At 38.3% G+C, this 19,000-nt stretch overlaps 1 protein-coding gene across 3 annotated transcripts in view; it reads right to left on the bottom strand.

The window, feature by feature from the left end:
- Nucleotides 1-17,442, bottom strand: part of tmem71 (transmembrane protein 71) — a 36,875-nt gene extending 19,433 nt beyond the window's left edge. For 2 of the 3 annotated variants that reach the window (XR_001815840.3, XM_017496226.3), the window contains exons 1-5: nucleotides 17,218-17,442; nucleotides 11,273-11,291; nucleotides 7,798-7,848; nucleotides 7,627-7,675; nucleotides 2,846-3,055 (exon numbers count right to left, since the gene is read on the bottom strand). Coding sequence is in view for 2 of the 3 variants with exons in the window: in XM_017496226.3 (XP_017351715.1) it covers nucleotides 2,846-3,055; nucleotides 7,627-7,675; nucleotides 7,798-7,848; nucleotides 11,273-11,291 (329 nt within the window). In the remaining variant the exon portion in view is untranslated. The remainder of the gene's footprint in view (nucleotides 1-2,845; nucleotides 3,056-7,626; nucleotides 7,676-7,797; nucleotides 7,849-11,272; nucleotides 11,292-17,217) is intronic. The other variant, XM_017496227.3, reaches the window with a different exon arrangement.
- Nucleotides 17,443-19,000: the final 1,558 nt, after the last annotated feature.

Raw genomic sequence — 19,000 nt, 5'->3', positions numbered from 1 at the left:
TGTTTCCGGTAACTGTTGCTCTTGGACTTGGACTGTTGACTTATGAACATTAACACTAGCCAATGTGAGAGAGCCCTTTAGCCTCTTAGAAGTTTTCCTGGGCTCCTTTGTGACCTCACAGACTATTACACATCTTGCTCTTGGAGTGATCTTTATTGGTCGACCACTCACGGGTAGGGGAACAATGGTCTTGAATTTCCTATATTTGTACACAATCTGTCTGACTGTGGATTGGTGGAGTCCAAACTCTTTAGAGATGGTTTTGTAACCTTTTACAGCCAGATGTGTATCAACAACTCTATTTCTGAGGTCCTCAGAAATCTCCTTTGTTCATACCATGATACACTTCCAAAACATGTTTTGTGAAGATCAGCCTTTGATAGATCACTGTTCTTTAAGTAAACCAGTGTGCTCACTCACACCTGACTGTCATCCCAGTCATTGAAAGCACCTGACTCTAATTCCACCTTCAAATGAATCCTAATCCTAGAAGTTCACATACTTTTTCCACTCACAGATGTGTAATATTGGATTATTTTCCTCAATAAATAAATGGCCAAGTATAATATTTGTGTCTTATCTGTTTAATTGGGATTTCTTTGTCTACTTTTAGGACTTGTGTGAAAATCTGATGATGTTTTAGGATATATTTATGCAGAAATATAGAAAATTCTAAGCGGTTCGCAAACTTTCAAGCACCACTGTATTATATCTTGGCATATGACCTGGCAAAAAATATCTGCTGGTAACATTTCTGAAGACCAACTTTCTAGGAATATTTTAATGGTTAGATATGTGTTGTAGACAAAGAACCTTTTGAACCAGTCACTAAGGTGAACTGATTGGTAATGGTTACTTCCAAGTACTCACTCCTTTTGTTCAGTGGATTAGTTACAGTGAGTTTAGTTATAGTGTTGTATAGTCTTGTTCAGGCTTGTTTGTCTGAATTAAAATATAAATAAATAAATAAATAAATAAATATCCTGTTTTATTTTTAACCTTTTTCCTAAATAGTGGCTGGACCAAAGAAGTATGTAGATTTAAATGAGGCTAGCCCTCCCAGACTAACTCTACTTGCTGTAATCATAAAGGCTACCTATATGAGATCACAGTCACAAGGTGACAACTATTGTTTGTCCTCAGCAAAGAAATAGTTCAGTTTTGTGTTTGCCTGCAGTTGCTTGCCTCCATTGATGTGACTGTTCTTTATTGAATATACAGTATAAGATATTGTGGCAGCAGGGGCGTGGTCAAGCATAAACTGTGGACAGAGAGGATGTGTGTTGAACTGGCAGGTAACACGTGAAGATACTCACCTGTGTTTATTACTGCTAGGTGTCTGCCTATTATTTGTGTGTCTCTTTAAGCTTTCAGTAGCCAGGTTTCCATCTTGGATGGAAACACTAGATGTTAATAAAGTCTTCAAAATGCACATTAAAAAAAAAAAAAACACTTATGCTTTCAATTGAGATGGATTTTTTTTTATATAAGATAAGAAAACGTGCATAAACTATGATGGAAACACATTTACTGAATAAATTCCACGATGAGCATAAATTTTTTTTTTACATAACTTTGCCTCAACAAATCATGTGTTTGGATAATTGGCTAATGTTTGGATATTCAGTGGATTTATCATACTTCTACAGCGCAATGGCAATGCATTTTTCTGTCAGAACTGGGGTACGGTGGATCGGCATAACTGGACTAATCAGCAGACAAATCTTGTCGCATAGCATCTCAAATGTTGTTTTTGTCATCCTGAAATATCTGAGCCAAAGTCTGTCATCGAAATGATTTGGTATAATTATCTCCCGGAACTATCTCACGAATCTCTCGATTCTGTTCCCAAATATCAGGCATCCACCTCCGATTGCAAGGTAAGCTGAGGTTTGTAATAGTGTTTTGTCTGCATGCTCTGAAGCACAAGTAATTTATTATATTGTAATAAAGAGCCACAGTGGCTTCTCAGGTTGGAACAACTTGCATTTGTATTAATACTTTGTGCCAGTTTCCCTGATAGTGACAATTTTGTTCTCTTTAACACATTGGATGGAAAAGGTGCTTTATTCACAAATGTTTTATGCGATATTCCAATTTTTCGCATAAGTTAAATTCGCAACTTAGATGGAAGCATGGCTAATGATTCCACTAACTGACAGAGAGTGTGTCAATGCTGGTGGAGCTTGCAGGACATTCACACATGCACAGAACGTGGACCTTGATTGGGACAAATCTAGCGAGCCAGTGGTGTCCCCTTTATCGTTGAATTGTCCCTTTATGTTGAGTTTTGGAAAGTGCGCTAAAAAGTGCGGTGACAAACATGTACCCTGACCTCTGCTGACATTCTGCTTGCCTCCTGCGTCTTCCTCTGCACCCATCCACACCAGAGTAACACAGTTATGTAGTTCTTACAATTATGTTCTATTTTTGCCATATTTGAGCTTTGCCATACAGAAATATGACTGTACAAACTCATATGTCTCTTTCAACTGGGTCAGTGGTATCTCGGTGGTTAAGGCATTGGCCTACTGATTGGAAGGTCACAAGTTCAAATTCCAGCATGGCTAAGCTGCCCCTGCCGGGCCCTTGAGCAAGTACCTTAACCCTCAACTCTTTAAATGTAAAATGAAATGTCCTTTTATCTATGTCATTTGCTCTGGATAAGGGTGTCTGGCAAAAGCCATAAATGTAAACTTCATTTGGAAAAACTTTGTTGACATTTGAGATATGTCATTAAAAAAAGAAGTAAAAGGTTCACAGTACATTTTCCTCTCTCTGTTTCTATCTCCTTTGTCTGTGTCTTCATTCACACACTCACATACAGTTTCTCACCGTTACTGACCGAGCAAGATTTTCTTTGTAGGAAATGGTGGTCTGTGTTGGCGTGAGGGTCAGGTTACCCTGGTCGTTAGTAACAACACTGTCTTCTGTCAGTACATAGTACCCATTTGCAAGTAGGCGTGGACTTCGACGGCACACATGCACCAAGCCTGTTTCCGGATTTGTGGAGAAACACTCATAAGAAGTATCAGAGAGGAATGATGGGTCAAAACTGAGGAAGAGAAAAAAAAGAAACACACAAAAGCTCATAAAGAGACATGCAGATATGCTCATAACGTGTTTACACTGCAAAAAAGTCATCTTATCAAGTGAAAATATCTTAAATATAGTTACCTTTATCTAATATTTCTTATTATAAGATTACAAACCACACATAAGATCATTAAACCATTTCTAGACATCATTTCTCATTTCCAGCTTGTCGTTTTCCTATTCCATTGGCAGAAAATTCTGCTTCTTTTTAGAAATAAATGCTTAAAATTAGTCAAATTATCTGCCAATAGAACAAAACTATTTCAAGTTTGAAATGGGTACAAGGGGCTTGAAATACCTTTCATAAACTTATATTTGGTTTACTGTAATCTTATAATAGGAAATACTAGATTAATTTAACTATGTTCAAGGTATTTCCACTTGCTGTCATTTTTTGCAGCGCAGTCACTAAAGAGCCCGTCTAAAATCATTAACACATTATAAATAAATAAAAAAAAATCATTAAAAGGTTTTGTAAATTAATTTCAAAGTAAAAAGATTATTCACTTTTTAAAATATATTTTTAAAAGTCAACTCAATATATCTCTACATAATGCCCCATAGCCTACAGTGCATGTCAGAACAAAAAACCATCAGGCGGCAGATACAACAGCATGTATTGAGATTACCAAGCCACGTATTTAGTCATAGTCTCTTATGGTTTTGATCTTATTTATGGTTTTCATGTTTTTGCTCATTGTCTAGCTCTGTTTATCCTGATCGTACATCGTTTTCACATGGATGCAGCAGGTGCTCTGGAGTGGCGTCAGGCTTTGGCGGCACAGGGCCGCATCATCGGAGAGCAAGAAAAGCAGACAGTTATGCTTAGGAGATTGGTGAGAGGCTCTTTAGCCTGAAGCAGGGGAGCCTAAGCAATGTTGATCTTGTTTCTCAAATTAATACATGGTCGAAGACCACCCACTTTCTTCTTCATGAAAATGAAACTGGTGGATGCTGGTGATGTTGAGAGGCGAATATATATCCCTGTTGTAGAATCTCCTCAATGTACTCATTCATGGCTTGAGTCTCTTTGGTTGACAAGGGGTAAATGTGAGGTGATGTGGCTCCAGCAAATAACTAATTACTTAGTTACTTTCAAAAACTGTGAAGCCTACAAAAATACACTACAAAAAAGTTGGATTGATCATAAAACTTGCTGTTGTGACTGTTTGTAGGACTACCAATTAAATTCAATTTTATTTGTATAGCACTTTTTACAGTGGACATTGTCTCAAAGCAGCTTTACAGAAATATAGAAATACAAGATACAGATTGTAGATTTTAAGTCTGTGGATTAATCCCTATTGAGCAAGCCGGTGGCGACGGTGGCAAAGAAAAATTCCCTAAGATGATATGAGGAAGAAACCTTGAGAGGAGCCAGATTCAAAAGGGAACCAATGCTCATCTGGGTAACAACAGATAGTGTAAAAGTAAAAGAAAGTTCATTATGGTTTTAACATGAAGTCTTGGTTGAACTAGTCCACTGTTCACCAAAAGAGAAACGAGTGCAAAACTGCATGTGGTAATTGCAGTCCTAAGGCCATAGCAGCAACTGTAGTCCCAGCAACCACAGTGAGAATGTCCATGTGGAATTGAGGTCCAAAAGTTTCATGGTACTTCAAAGTACCATCCTAAGCAATCTCCAGGCTGTAGCCTCCAGTTAATGAGAGACCGATAAAATGTAAAACTTTTCTAACTAGGCAAATTTGAAGTCACCAACCAAGGTTAGCAGAGTACATTATCTTTCCTTATGCTTTGCTCATATCATGTTCACGTAAACTGGAACTCGTACATAGTTGCAATTAAATTTATTCAACCCCCATTGCAAATCAGGTTTACTGTCAAAATTTACAGACTTTCAGCTGTTTGCAATGAACAAATCAAACAAAAGCAATTGAAACAGTTCAACACAATGAATGTTTCAAGTGGTTTCCCCAAATTCAACTGAAAATGCAACTTATAATGATTTCTCCAGTTTCTAAATTATTCAACCCCCTGAATAGAATCCCTCACAACAGCACAAATATGCAAAACAGGTGTTGTCTCAAGGACACCTGATGTAACAAATCAAGGGCTCAATAATCTGCTGTGAGGCTGCACTGTTGGCCTCTGGCAGTAGCATGGTGCAGGAGACCACACCGTGTGCCTCTGGCAAGAGCATAACATGGGGGTCTATAACATTGGCCTCAGGCTTGAGAATGGAGTGGGAGGCAGACTAATCAGTCTCAGGTGTGACTTGGTCATAGGAGGCTGCTCTGCTGGCCTCTAGCTTAGGGAGCCATCAAAGACGGCTTTGAAAGGAAATTGCACAGAAGCACAGCGACACAAGGGTTTAAATATACAAGCTAATTAAAAAGAAAACAAAAACAGGTGAGAACAATGATGACACATTAGGGAGACAACCAATGACAAGACATGGGTGGAGACAGGACATAAACCAAAACAAAACACACATGTGACAAAGTCAACATTCAACCTGGAGTGACTCACTGAGTGGGAGGGAGATGGAGGGAGCTCAGTCATGATTCAGATGTGGTGCCTTGGTTGATGGCCTAAATGAGCATTGTGCTACTTGATGCTGAGGACTGCCACAGTGATGGCACAATTTATCCTTCTGATGCCTTTGGTGTTCCACAGGGGTTAGCTTGTTTTGGTTGAGTTGCGTGGGTTCTGTGGGGTGGATTTCAGGAATCAGGATGGTCACGCCTTTGACTCTTCCTCGGTTCTGAAGCATGATATATAGATGAATAGACATGTCAATAAGGGAATCAAGGGTGGCTTGGTCATCCCGGTAGGCCAGGATACCTGCTTTGAGCCCCTGACAATATGCTTTGACTACCTTCACTCCAGCTTCTTCCAGCAGCTAACCTGTGGAAGATCAAGGCTTACTCAGCAGTAGTTAGGCTCCCCTGCTTCAGGCTAAGGGGTCTCCTTGCTTTCAGGAGAGTGGAAGAGTTGAAGGAAGTGCTTGTATAAAGCCATGTACTGAACTCACTGGGACCATACAGCACTTGCCCATGCTAGCGCTTTGTCAGTCAGTAAATTGATGAACTGAGTGATCTGGTGTGCTTGGGAACTCTCTTGGCCTGAGAAGTAGAGTAAACACTGGAGTAGGAAGCTTTTGCATCCTGCAGGCTCGCTAGTATACTTTCCCGGGTGTGCTATAAATGTGTAAGCAGAAGCAGGGTGGTTTCTGTAAAGCTGCTTTGAGACAATGTCTATTGTAAAAAGCGCTATACAAATAAAATTTAATTTAATTGAAAATTTCTGCTGAAGCCGCTCATGAAGCCGACATGGTGGTACAGAACTGTGCTAGCTGGGCATTAGGTATGGTTATTTGCTGTTCAATGATTTGGCCCTGTGCAGGTGTTGGCCTGATGCCACTCCGGAGCACCTGCTGCATCCATGTGATGGCGAAGTATTCTGTCAGGTGGCAGATACGGATGCAGGTGCAGGTAGACAAAAGTTTTATCTGTCAAGCATGTAGATAGATCCAAAAGGTGTGACAAAAAAACAAAAAAAAACAAGGTCAGATAACTGGCAAAGTTCAGACGATGTACTATCAGGATAAACAGGGCTAGACAAAGAGCAAAAACGTGAAACCAGGAAAGATATCAAAACCAGAAGAGACTATGGCCAAGTATAAGGCTTGGTAATGACTGGTATGAAAACACAGAGCATATACTTTGCAATGACTGGTTGATGTAAGCGTCCTTATGTACTGTGTGGCTGTGAATGAGTTCAGGTGTATGTGATCAATATACTGGTAAACGTGAACATGACAGTTTCTGTGGGTGTTGTAGTCTGTGGTGGCCATATCTGTAGCCTGTGTTGTGTTCTGGGTTTTGTAGTTGTATGCTGTTTCCAGTGTTGACATGACAAAAACAAGATATTTAAAGGTGGATGGTGTATAGACCCAAGACAGTATTATGTTAAGGCACAGATCTAGAAAAGAGTACTGAAATATTTGTGCAGCTTTGACAGCCTAGAAGAACACAATCGCATCCATCATACTTAAATGGATGAAGTTTGAAACTAAGTTTGAGACTCTTCCTCAATCTGCTCAAGAATGCCCAGGACCTCACACTCGAGTGAAGGTTCACTAAGCAACACAACAATGAACCAACACACACAGCAGATGCGATGCCAGAGCCCTAAAACTGAACATCTTGGGACATAGCTGACAATAGCATTACAGTGACATTTCCTATCCAACTTGGCAGAGCTTGACAGATTTGGCTGACAGGATGAAATAATATAACATGGATAATCCATATCCATGTGTACAAAAGCCTGTAGCATTGGTACTGAAGGAGACTTAAATCTTTCATTTTGTTTCAACTAAGTATTATGAATAACTGATATTTCAGATTTTGTTTTTCAGTACAATTACAAAATTGTGTAATATGTTTATTTTTTACAAATATGATTGATTGAATAACAGCATGAATAAGCAGGGGTACAGGTGTTCCTAATAAAGTGGCTAGTGAGTGTAAATATTATTAGTATTACACGGCATCTGGTTTGTACCTGTAGGATGGCTGACGTCCCTGTGTATTCCTGGTTTTTATAGGGGAACCTACAACAAATATAGACATATAGCAACATTACTACTATACTCAATCGGTGTGTGTGTGTGTGTGTGTGTAAAAAAAAAAAAAAGAAAAAAGAAAGGAAAAAAGGAGAGGATATCATACTAACTTGTTGTGGTTCCTCTGAAGAATATATCCATAGTTCCTACTGCTGTACAGCCTACAAAATATATACACAGGCAAGTTTATCTTATCTTCACATGAAACCCTAATCCTGGGATGTGCAATCTTATCCACAAAAGGCTAGTGTGCAGATTTTCATTCTACTCAAGCAGGAGCCACAACTGTTTAATTCCACTTGTTTAATCAGTTAATCTTGACTTCAATAGACTCAGGTATGGATTCTGCTTGGTTGGAATGAAAACCTGCACCCAGACCAGTCCCAAGATTGAAGACCCGTGCCCTAATCATAAGAACACACAGTCTACATACACAGACACACACACTCACACTTACACTTCTTATTAAAAAGGTCACAGGTTGAAATGGCAGATTTTTGTGAAGTAAAATAAATACATCGGGATAAATCATGTCAGGTCTTTTCCCACCTTTAATATGCAATTGAAAAGTATAAAAATAAAGTGAAAAACAAATCAGAAACATTTCAGGGAAAAAAAAGGAAAAAATGTACAATAACCTAGTTGTATAAGTGTGCACCCCCCCTTAAACTAATACTTTTGATTTTATTACACCACTCAGTCTTTTGGTTAAAAGACTATCAGCAAGGTACATCTTGACTTGGCAATATCTTCCCACTCTTTCTTGCAAAAACATTCTAGAGCCATCAAATTGTAAGGGCATCTCCTGTGCACAGCCCGGTTCAGGTCACCCACACAGTGCGTTTACATGGACAACAATAATCCACTCTTAACCCTATTAAGACCATACTTTGATTAAGAAACTACCATGTAAACAGCAATTTTTACTTACCTTAATCTAATTAAGGTCATACTCAAAGTAAGCAATAATCGAATATAAGACAGGTGGAGTACTCCTGTTTTAGTCACATTATGGACGTGTATTACAGACATGTGAACACCTTAATCACATTGTGAAGGTCGTGTGAGAGTTTTCACCGCATTTTGCGACAGGACACAATCACACACGGCAGTTTTATGTTTTACAGCGAACAAGAGAGTTCGGCTGCATCCCAAACCACATAATTGCCTACTATGGACCTGTAGTGGGGAAAAATACATGTATCTCGGCTACTATATAGTAGGTAAGTATGCGGTTTGGGACGCAGCCCACGGCTTCAAGCAGTTGTCTATTAGCATGTATAACATGACAAATAATTAACTGCACTTAAAGCGTTCATAAAAAAATTAAATAAAAAGACCCAAAACTGTATATGGTACCATAACGAAGACGAACTGTATGTTGATAAAGTTACGGCGTGGTGCGGTGACGTAATGACGCGGGCTGTGAATCTATTATGTTCGATAACATGTAAAACAGGAACATGACAGGAGTATTCTAAAAGTGACTCATGTAAACACCTTAATCACATTATTATCTTACTCAGAGTAAGGTCAATAATTAGATTACTGCTGTCCTCGTAAAGGTAGTCACAGATAGTTGAATTCAGGTCTGGGCTCTGGCTAGGCCATTCTAAAACATTGATCTTCTTTTGGTTATGAAATCAATTTGTTAAATTGGGAGTATGCTTTCACTGTCATACTGAAAGGTGAAATTCCTTTTCATGTTCACCTTATTAGCAGACACCAGAATGTTTTACACCAAAATCGGCTGGTATTTGTATTCATGATTCCCTTCACCTTGATAAAACCTGTGGTTCTGGCTGAAGAAAAGCAGCCCTAAAGCATGATGCTGCCACCCACATGCTTGCCCGTGGGTATGATGTCCTTTTGTTTTGAAATTTGTCTCAGACAACTCCACTTATTGCCACATGGTTTGGGCTGATTTAGTTGGGCTTGGATGTTTTTTGAGAAAGAGCTTCTGTCAAGTCACCCTACCCCATAGCCCAGATATGTGAAGAATATGAGAGATTGTTGTCACATACACAGATTTATCAGTACTTGTCAGATACTTGTCAGTTTTTCACTTAATTTTTATATGACCTCTTCATATACCTCTTCAGTACACCCCACAGGTTTTCTATAGGTTTCACCTTGATTTTGTGCTCAGTAAACCATGTTTTGGATTATTATCCTGCTGAAAGATCCAACCACGGCCCATTTTAAGCTTTGCTGGACCTTCTTAATTATTGCCCTCATGGTGGAAATGGGCATTTTCAATGCTTTTGATATATTCTTATAGCCACTACCCATTTTGTGAAGCTCAACAACCTTTTTCTGTACATCACAGCTATATTCCTTGGTCTTACCCATAGTTATGAATGACTAAGGGAATTTGGTCTATGTGTTGCCCCATATTTATATCCCCAGTCACCCAGGTATAACAGAAAAAAAAAAAATTAAAATATCCAATGGGAATATACTTCAAATATATTTTCCCTCATATGAATTCATAGGGGTGGCTATAATTGTTGCACATCTATATTTAACAAAGATTTTTTTGATAATCCTGTGTTGTGTTTGCAACTGTTTGATATCCATGAGAGCATGAGAGTATTTTTGTGAATTTTTTGAACAAAAGATCAAAAGGTTGAAAAAGAATTTTTCATAGCCTCCTTTACTCATATTTACCAAGGGTGCCAATATTAGTGGAGGGCACTGTAGTAATGACAATATTAATAAATAATATATTTAATAAATAGCAATAAATAGTATTATTTATTACTAATATTTAAAATAATAATGTGTGCCTTGTTAAATAATGAAAAACATTCCAAATTATTATTATATAATAATAAACATTATTATTGTTGTTCTTTTATAATAATAATAATAATAATAATAATAATAATAATAATAATAATAATAATAATAATAATACAAACATTGAACAAAAGTCATGTGTGTGAATGTTGGTGAAATATGCAGCATTTATTTCACAGCTTTCTTGCATTAGGTAAGTGCATATACCATGTAGATGCATATACATATAGTAAGGTGGTTATAAGGTTTGTTGAAGACGCAAGTATCCCACAATATTTTGTGAATGTTCGCAAATTGCTTTTCCCGAATGTGCTTGTTAGCATATTCCACAGCTAATGCGGATAAAGTTACCATTGTCTTGGATTGTATTCACGGAGACCAGAGCTATGTCGTCATTTTTAACCCGAAAACGCTTCCTGTCTGTATAATTCATAACCACACCTTTTTTATGCACAATACAGTAAGGCGATTGTCTTTTTGAAAACTATGTACGTTTTGTGCGAATAATTTTAGTATCCGAAGCACGAGCTGTAACGGCACTGTCCTCTTCCAGAAAGGGGGCGGGGAGCAGCAGCTCATTTGCATTTAAAAGAGACACACATAAAAAATTTGGTCGCCAAGAAGTGCAAAACAAATCACAAATATGAAAACAAAACAAATCCAAAAACAAAACAACTAATTATAAACACAATGGCAAATCTAAAAACAAAACAATGCAGAAAACACAATGACAAGTCAGACAAAATGGAAAAGGTATGTATATTTTGTGAATGGATTACTTACCGCTGATTGGACGACACATCTGTCAATCAAGATATAGAGAAAGTAAGAAATTGTAAACAACTTGGTTTCTTGTACATTAGTGGACTTCTGTGTTTACTTTAAACCATTTTTTGTCTGTAGCAAAACTTTAAATCTTAGAAAATAAAAGTTTACATTGGCAGGAAAGGGGAAAATGGAATTTATTCAGCGCTACTTTGAGGTATGACATTCATATGCCCTGATTTTGGATATGCTGTTAATACAGCATGACATTAGCTTGCGCTCTCTAAAACACACCTAAATGACGCAGGTCTGTTTAGAAGTAAAAACTATTTCCCATTAAATGAAGTAAGTAATGCTATAAGAGCAGAGCTGCGTGGACCAATGCAGTTGTTCGGCTACCGGACAATGTGCTTAGCGCTTCAGCAGAAACACAACTTGCGTGTAAAACTTGATGATGTTATGCGGTTACTATATTAACTTAACAGGAGACAGATCAGAGGACACGTCAAAGATTTGTTACATTTCTATTTTAATGTGTCAAAACATTAACATGTGTACGCACAAATTGCTGTACTTCCTGTATATCTTGATTGACAGATGTGTCGTCCAATCGATGGTAAGTAATCCATTCGCAAAATATACCTACCTTTTCCATTTTGTCTGACTTGTCATTGTGTTTTCAGATTTGCAATTGTGTTTATAATTTGTTATTTTGTTTTCAAATGTATTATTTTGTTTTCATATTTGTTTTGTACTTCTCAGCCACAAGAAGTACAAAACTTCTTGCTTCCACCCACAAAGGGGCATTTACAGCATGGTATAATAAATGATCCGTGGGGTATTTGAGCTGAAACTTCACAGACACATTCTGGGGACACCTGAGACTTATATTACTATCTTGTAAAAAGGTTCATAATAGGTCTCCTTTAAAGACATTTGGATTTGAGATTGAAGAGAAATATAAGACGATATATCCGAATTTTAGCTTTCATTTCCTGATATTTACATCTAGAGGTGTTAAACTTGGAACACTGCACCTTTGGTATCAGACCACCCAATGTTTTGGTGAGCAAAAGTATTGGAACAGAGTCTTAAAGCAAATTAAACAGTCTTAAAGTAAATTACACTATAAAACTAATAAACTAATATTTGGTTGCATATCCCTTGCTTGCAATAACTGCATCAAGCCAGTGGCCCACTGACATCAGAAAACTGTTGCATTTTTCTTTTATGTTGCTTTTCCAGGCTTGTACTGCAGCTTCTTTCGGTTGTTTGTTTTGGAGGGTTTCTCCCTTCAGTCTCCTCTTCATAAAGTGAAATGCATGCTCAACTGGGTTAAGGTCAGGTGATTGACTTGGCCAGTCTAAAACCTTTCTCTTTTTCCCCCTAATGAAGTCCTTAGTTGTGTTGGCTTTTTGCTTTTTGGGTCATTGTCTTGCTGCATGATGAAGTTCCTCCCAATCATATTGGATGCAATTCTCTTTAAAGAGATTTTAACAGAGGTGGTTTGTATCACACATCATAAAATACAGTCTTCACATCCATTAATTTTAATTGTAGGAGAAAACTGTTTAATTTTTTAACTTTTTTCCACTATTTTCGTCTTCCGGGTTTAAAATCTCGTCGTGTCATACTTCACAGGCAGTGACATGGCAATGTACTATAGTACTTGGATGAGGTGTCAGTGTCTCATAATTATTCATGAGCCTGCGTGTTCTTATTCTATGAGAAGATGCTGTCTCTTAATTATTCATGACAGTAAGTGGTGCTTTCCTACGGATGTAGTAGATGAGAGAGGTGTCCAAATGGGTCTCAGGTGTTTGTTTCAGTGCTGTCAGAGTTCAGAGTTATTCGGGAGAGCTGTGAGAATTGGAGAAAGGTGGACTTCGGACTTGCTCATGAAAGCAGTTTGCGTCTACACAATGATGCAGTACTCAGCTCCGAGGACCTTTCCATCCCTTCAAATGAGAGAAGTGTCTAATTTTTAACCATGACGGTTTTACTTGCCTTTTGAGCTAATTAAACTGCTTAAAGCTCTGCAGGCAGTCAAGTGCAAAACTATGCAACAAGAGTCCGCGCTGAATGTCCCCCTTTTATTAGTGAAAAGCTTTAGCCTATTAGCTAGCTACCATTCCGACATTTCTCTCATCCGCGCTGCCTCCAGTTTTGTTTTAGGTTTTCCTCCATAGTCATGCCAGGGGCTAATGATTCAAATAGAGGGGCAGAGGACCTGCACTGCTATCTATTGTGTCTCCATTTAGCCTCCATTTCAGGAGGAGAGAAGTCCTCTGCCTCATCTGCAAACCTTGTCACTATCCATCTTTATTGTGAGTGTTCCGAAGGCTCGCCCCCCTCTTCCTCCCCCTCCCTTCTTCACACAGCCATTCAAGCCCATTTAAGCTGCATTTTTCAAAAACAATGAGGTAGACTTGAACTGAAAGAGGGAGGTTTCATGACCCTTTAAATTGGAAGACATACTCCATTTCTGTAGAATTCTGAATTAATTTAGCTGCTACTATCATGAGTTACTTCATCAGTAAAGATTAGTAGGCTAGTTCTAGAAGCAGTCATGCAAGCCCAACCATGACACTCCCTCCACCATGCTTGACTGATGAGCTTCTATGTTTTGGATTATGAGCAGATCCATTCTTTCTCCATACCTTTCCATCATTTTGGTAGAGGTTAATCTTGGTTCCAGATCTTTTGTGGTTCATCTCTGTATTTCTTTGTGAATTCCAATCTGGCCTTCTGGTTCTTACTGCTGATGAGTGGTTTGCAGCTTGTGGTATGGCCTCTATATTTCTGCACTTGAAGCCATCTTTGAATGGTGCATTGAGATACGTTCACCCTTGCCCTGTGAAGACTGTTGGTGATGTCACTAACTGTTTTTTTTTTTTTTTTGGGGGGGGGGGGGGGGGGGGGGGTGTTACAACACAGCATTCACAATGTTTATGATCAACTGCTGTTGTTTTTCTTGGCCGATCTGTTAATTGTCTGGTTGTTAGTACATCAGTGGTTTCTTTCTTTTTCAGGACTTGATGTACTGGCCATGCCCAATACTTGTGCATAGGTTCTGATAGATTTCCCCCCTTTTCTCAGTTTCAAAATGGCTTGCATTTCTCCCAAAGACAGCTTTCTGGTCTTCATGTTGGTTTATCCTTTTTTAACAACAAATGCAGTCTTCACAAGCAAAACCTAGGGCTCAAACCAAGAGTAGCCATTCAGAGCTATTAATTATTTAAACATTCAATTTAACAGTCACATGTTCCCATTTTTTGTCAAGTGATCAAAAATATTGGAGGAGTGAATCAGTGAATTACAATTGGTGCTTCTCAATACCAAGGTTATCATCACAAATGAAAACGAACTAAATAACGAAAACTAGGTGTGAATTGTCGTTAACTGAAATTGAAATAAAACTTTTTGAAACCTTTTGTAAGGCATTATAAAAATAACGATAACTTACTAAAATTGTTTGCAAAACTAACTAAAATAAAATACAATTATAGCGTAAATGTCTTTAGTTTTCATCTTTGTCAATGTCTTTCATAGAGCAAATATCTTTCAGTGTTGAAATTTCCGACTGGGGACACAGAAATTACAACATTCCATGTCAAATTGAACACAGCATAGTCCATGCTGCTCACCTGGCATCATGGCAGTACCGACAGTCGGAAGAAAGCGGCAGAGTCCTATTTGGGATTACTTTGAATATGACTGTGTGTCAGATAAAAGCAAGTGCCTTGCAGTGGAAGGTGGTGAAATATGTGGACAATTTATTAAAGGGAAAAATCTGACGAATTTGAAAGTACATTTGAGAAGCGCGCACAAGAAGGTTAATCTTGCTTACCTTAATAAGGTAAAGGAGAATGCCAAGCTTGATAAGATGGATACAGCAAAGCAGAAATTAAAAGAGATCATTAAGGATGCGAGGAAGCTGACCCTATGTGTAGATGGTTGGAGCAAGAGAGGATTAACATCATCTTTCATGGGTGTGTCAGCTTGTTTTTATCATCCGCCCGGAGGCCAGGTTCACCATGCTCTGCTTAAACTGCACCAATTGGAGCACCCACACACAGGGGAGTCCATTGCTCGCTGCATTGATCAGACATTAGATGCATGGGGTATAGGAGAAGACAAGGTGCTGCTCATTGTGACAGACACACTCGAAATATTGAAAAGCTGTATTTGAAACAGCTGATTCATTAATGCAAGGGACTTGCATTTTTTTGTTTACAATGTTGGATCAGCTTCCAGCTAAGATGGGGCAGTGGTGGCTTAGCGATTAAGGCTCTGGGTTACTGATCGGAAGATCGGGGGTTCAAGCCCCAGCACTGCCAAGCTACCACTGTTGCGCCCTAGACTACATATTTGTGCCAATATGTACATTTTATGTATTGGTGTTATTGTTGAATACATATTTGTAAAATTGTATGATGTTTTTATTACACAATACTTTTTCTGGCCTTGACAAATAACCAATATTACAAAAGACTAAAACTAATACTAAAACGAATAAAAACAAAACTTAAACTAAGCATTTTTAAAAAATAGAAACTAAACTAAACTAGCAAACCCGCTTTAAAAACAAATTAAAACTAAACTGAATTTGAAAACAAAGTCAAAACAAAATAAAAACTAATGAAAAATGCAAAACTATAATAACCTTGCTCAATACTCAAATTGATGCTTCCTTGTTTCCTTGCTCTACCGTTCTTCAGCCCGTGACCCGGAAATCGATCAAAGTCAACCATCTTGATGGACAAATCAATTCTCTAACTGCAGAGCGAGAAGGCGAGGAACAAGGAGTGAGGAAACTTCCAGAAGAGCTAGGAGCTAGGATACACAGATGTATCCTATGCGGAAGTGTTTCTTGTCGAAAAACCTGAGACATGTATAAATTCCCCATCTGCCACGATCTCAAACAAAACGTTATTTAATGATGTGTTAAAATTCTGTGTGAAATATAATTAAGTAATATGCTTACAATGGGTATTGTAATTAATTGATCCTTCCATGTTTGGATATGCAAAGCTGCACAAAATATGCGATAAATGATGCATTGTTTATTAATTCATTGTTGAATAACCCAGACATTTCACATACTATCAGTGCAGAAAGAGAAAGAGAATGAGGGGGGCCTGATGGGGCTTGAGCAAAAGCACACAGAAGCAGGAAAAGGGAGGGGTAAAACAGGGCTGACAACACTGGAGATGATGCTGGCAAAGTGGGAGGAGGCAATACTACTTCCTGTTATTTCTATATGTCCTGTAGAGAAGTTCATTGGGTTCATGAGTTTTATTAATTGCTCACGTCCCAGATTATATCGTTACAATACTACAGCGAGGTGTGCGCGCCTGTGTGTGTTTCAGAGAATCTCTCAGTTGTAATTAGACTACCTAAAAATAAAATCAGAACTTTTTGTTGGAGGTTTGTGTCTGGGTGTGTTTTTGTCTGCTTCTTTGTCCTCTTACGAAATTATTATTTTAAAAAAGTGTTGCTATCAGACAATCATTTTAGCAGGTATTTGACATACTTTAGAATTTGCTCAGGAGTATGCTAAAGCACAAATACAAGGCAATGACCAATCGCTAACTGAGTAAAAATAAAATAAATAAACTTACTAACTCGGGTGTGTGCATCTCAAAATCAGTCTATATTTTTATTTAGTTGAAAATAAAATAGTCACTAAAATAGGCAGAAAGACACAGTGGAGTAGAATATAGAATATAAAGACCAATCAACAATAGTGCTGTGAATAGAAGTACATACAAACACTGTATTTTATAGTATTTGTAGTAATATGAACTTAATAATACGTAAACCAAAACTCTGCAACAGTATCAAGCGAAAAGACATGATGTATCTGGCTTAATAATAAACAGCTACCGTCTCTACATTCTACATACAAACACTACAATCCCACATGACGTGCTCTAACAAAATAATAATGGCCAGCTTACCAGCTTTTCTGAGCGCAAACGAAAAACAGTCGCAAAGTGAAATTAGAGTGAAGCACCTCCAAAGACGAAATCAACTAGAGGATGCTTTCAATTCCTCCAATATATCCAGCTTTGTATGTTTTTAGAGGTTTGTTCTTATAAACGGTCTGGTTTAACATGACGCAAGCAGACCAGAAAGAGTATTTCAGCCCAGCAAAGTATCAGTGACTCAGACTATACTGAGAACCTGGGGGCGGGGGAGTCAAAATTCAGGAGTAGCGCCAGAGTGCAGTCTGGACGATGGGGCGAGGTGACACATGTGGGCGGAGTCAATAAAATTCCAGAAAGAAGTGAGTTTTATTTATTTATTATTATTATTGATGCTTAATCCAGTTAAGTTAAATGTATGATTGTTGAAATCTAAAAAGTTAAGGCCACCATTCTTATATACATGACTTTCTGACAACAAAACAAAAAATAAATTAATAAACAGATGCTAAGATGCTAAATATTTAGCAAAATTAATAACTAGATGCAACATCATATACATTAATGGTAACACAGGAACACAGGGATAAGGTTTGAAACAGCTGATTCATTAATGCAAGGGACTTACATTTTTTTTGTTTACAATGTTGGACACAAGTCTATGTAACCTTAACATAGAAAAGCAAACCACATCAGCTTCCAGCTGAGATGGGGCTGTGGTGGCTTAGCGGTTAGGGTGGGTGGGTGTTCATGATGATGGGAGGGGTTAGAGTGGATGGGTGTTTATGATGGAAGGCAGGGTTTGGGTGGATGTAGGTGGTGGTGGAGAGGGTTGATATAGAGGTCTGGTTGTCCGTCAGGCTGTGACAAGATGCTACACATCTTGTAACGATGTTTGCACTAATGGCTCTGTCACCAAGAATAAATAGCCACTTTTCCACTGCACGGTATGGCTCGGCTCAACTCAACTCGCTCACTCTACTTTTCTGAGCTTACTTTTCCACTGCAGTTTAGTGCAGTCAACGTGGGTGCCATCTTCCACTTGCCTTCACACAGAAATAATGTTTTATTGAAGCCCTGCACAAATACACGGTCAGGCTATATTCCAAATGCCTTTCCAGTTCACTGAACATGGACCCTATTAAGGATTTAAAATAATGGCATTCTAGAACCTATTCTAGTGCTCTATATGACTAAGTTAGATTCTACTGCAACAGGAGTGACGTCGATAAATGCCTGTGTGGAAATTGGTAACCAGCGAGATGTAAAAATCTAAGACAGAAACTTTTGTTGTAATTTTATCTGTAATGATATCAATGATACTTAATTTTCAATTAATAGAATATTACCATACGCAAAGTATGTATTAAATGACACATTTATTCAAGCAAAATACAGAACCACTCGTTAAGGAGAATCCTTGTTCCCTCAGTGCATGGCTCACATTTAGTATCGGCTCAGCTCACTTGGAACCTAGACTGAGGTAGTACTAAAAAAGTACCAGGTACCAGGTACTATCCACAGTGGAAAGCCCCCAAAATGCGAGCAGAATCGAGTCAGGTCGAGCCGTACCATGCAGTGGAAAAGTGGCAAAAGGGGCATTCTAATCAGCCACTCACGTTTCATAACACACATGCGCGTTGTTGCAGTGACTAGTGCGGACAGTCGTCAGTGGTTACCAACTATAGTTTCAAACACGCCCACTTCTTAATTTTTTTTGTCACAACTGACAGAAATCTATTTTATGATGTAATTTGGGACAATATGCTTGATCATTTGGGACACATATTTTCATTGGCTTGGGCCTTTACTTTCA

Source organism: Ictalurus punctatus, chromosome 20 (assembly GCF_001660625.3).
Source record: "Ictalurus punctatus breed USDA103 chromosome 20, Coco_2.0, whole genome shotgun sequence".
NCBI classification, from domain to species: Eukaryota; Metazoa; Chordata; class Actinopteri; order Siluriformes; family Ictaluridae; genus Ictalurus; species Ictalurus punctatus.
The sequence above is the reverse complement of the archived record's forward strand: the minus strand, read 5'-3'. Positions and strand labels throughout refer to the sequence as shown.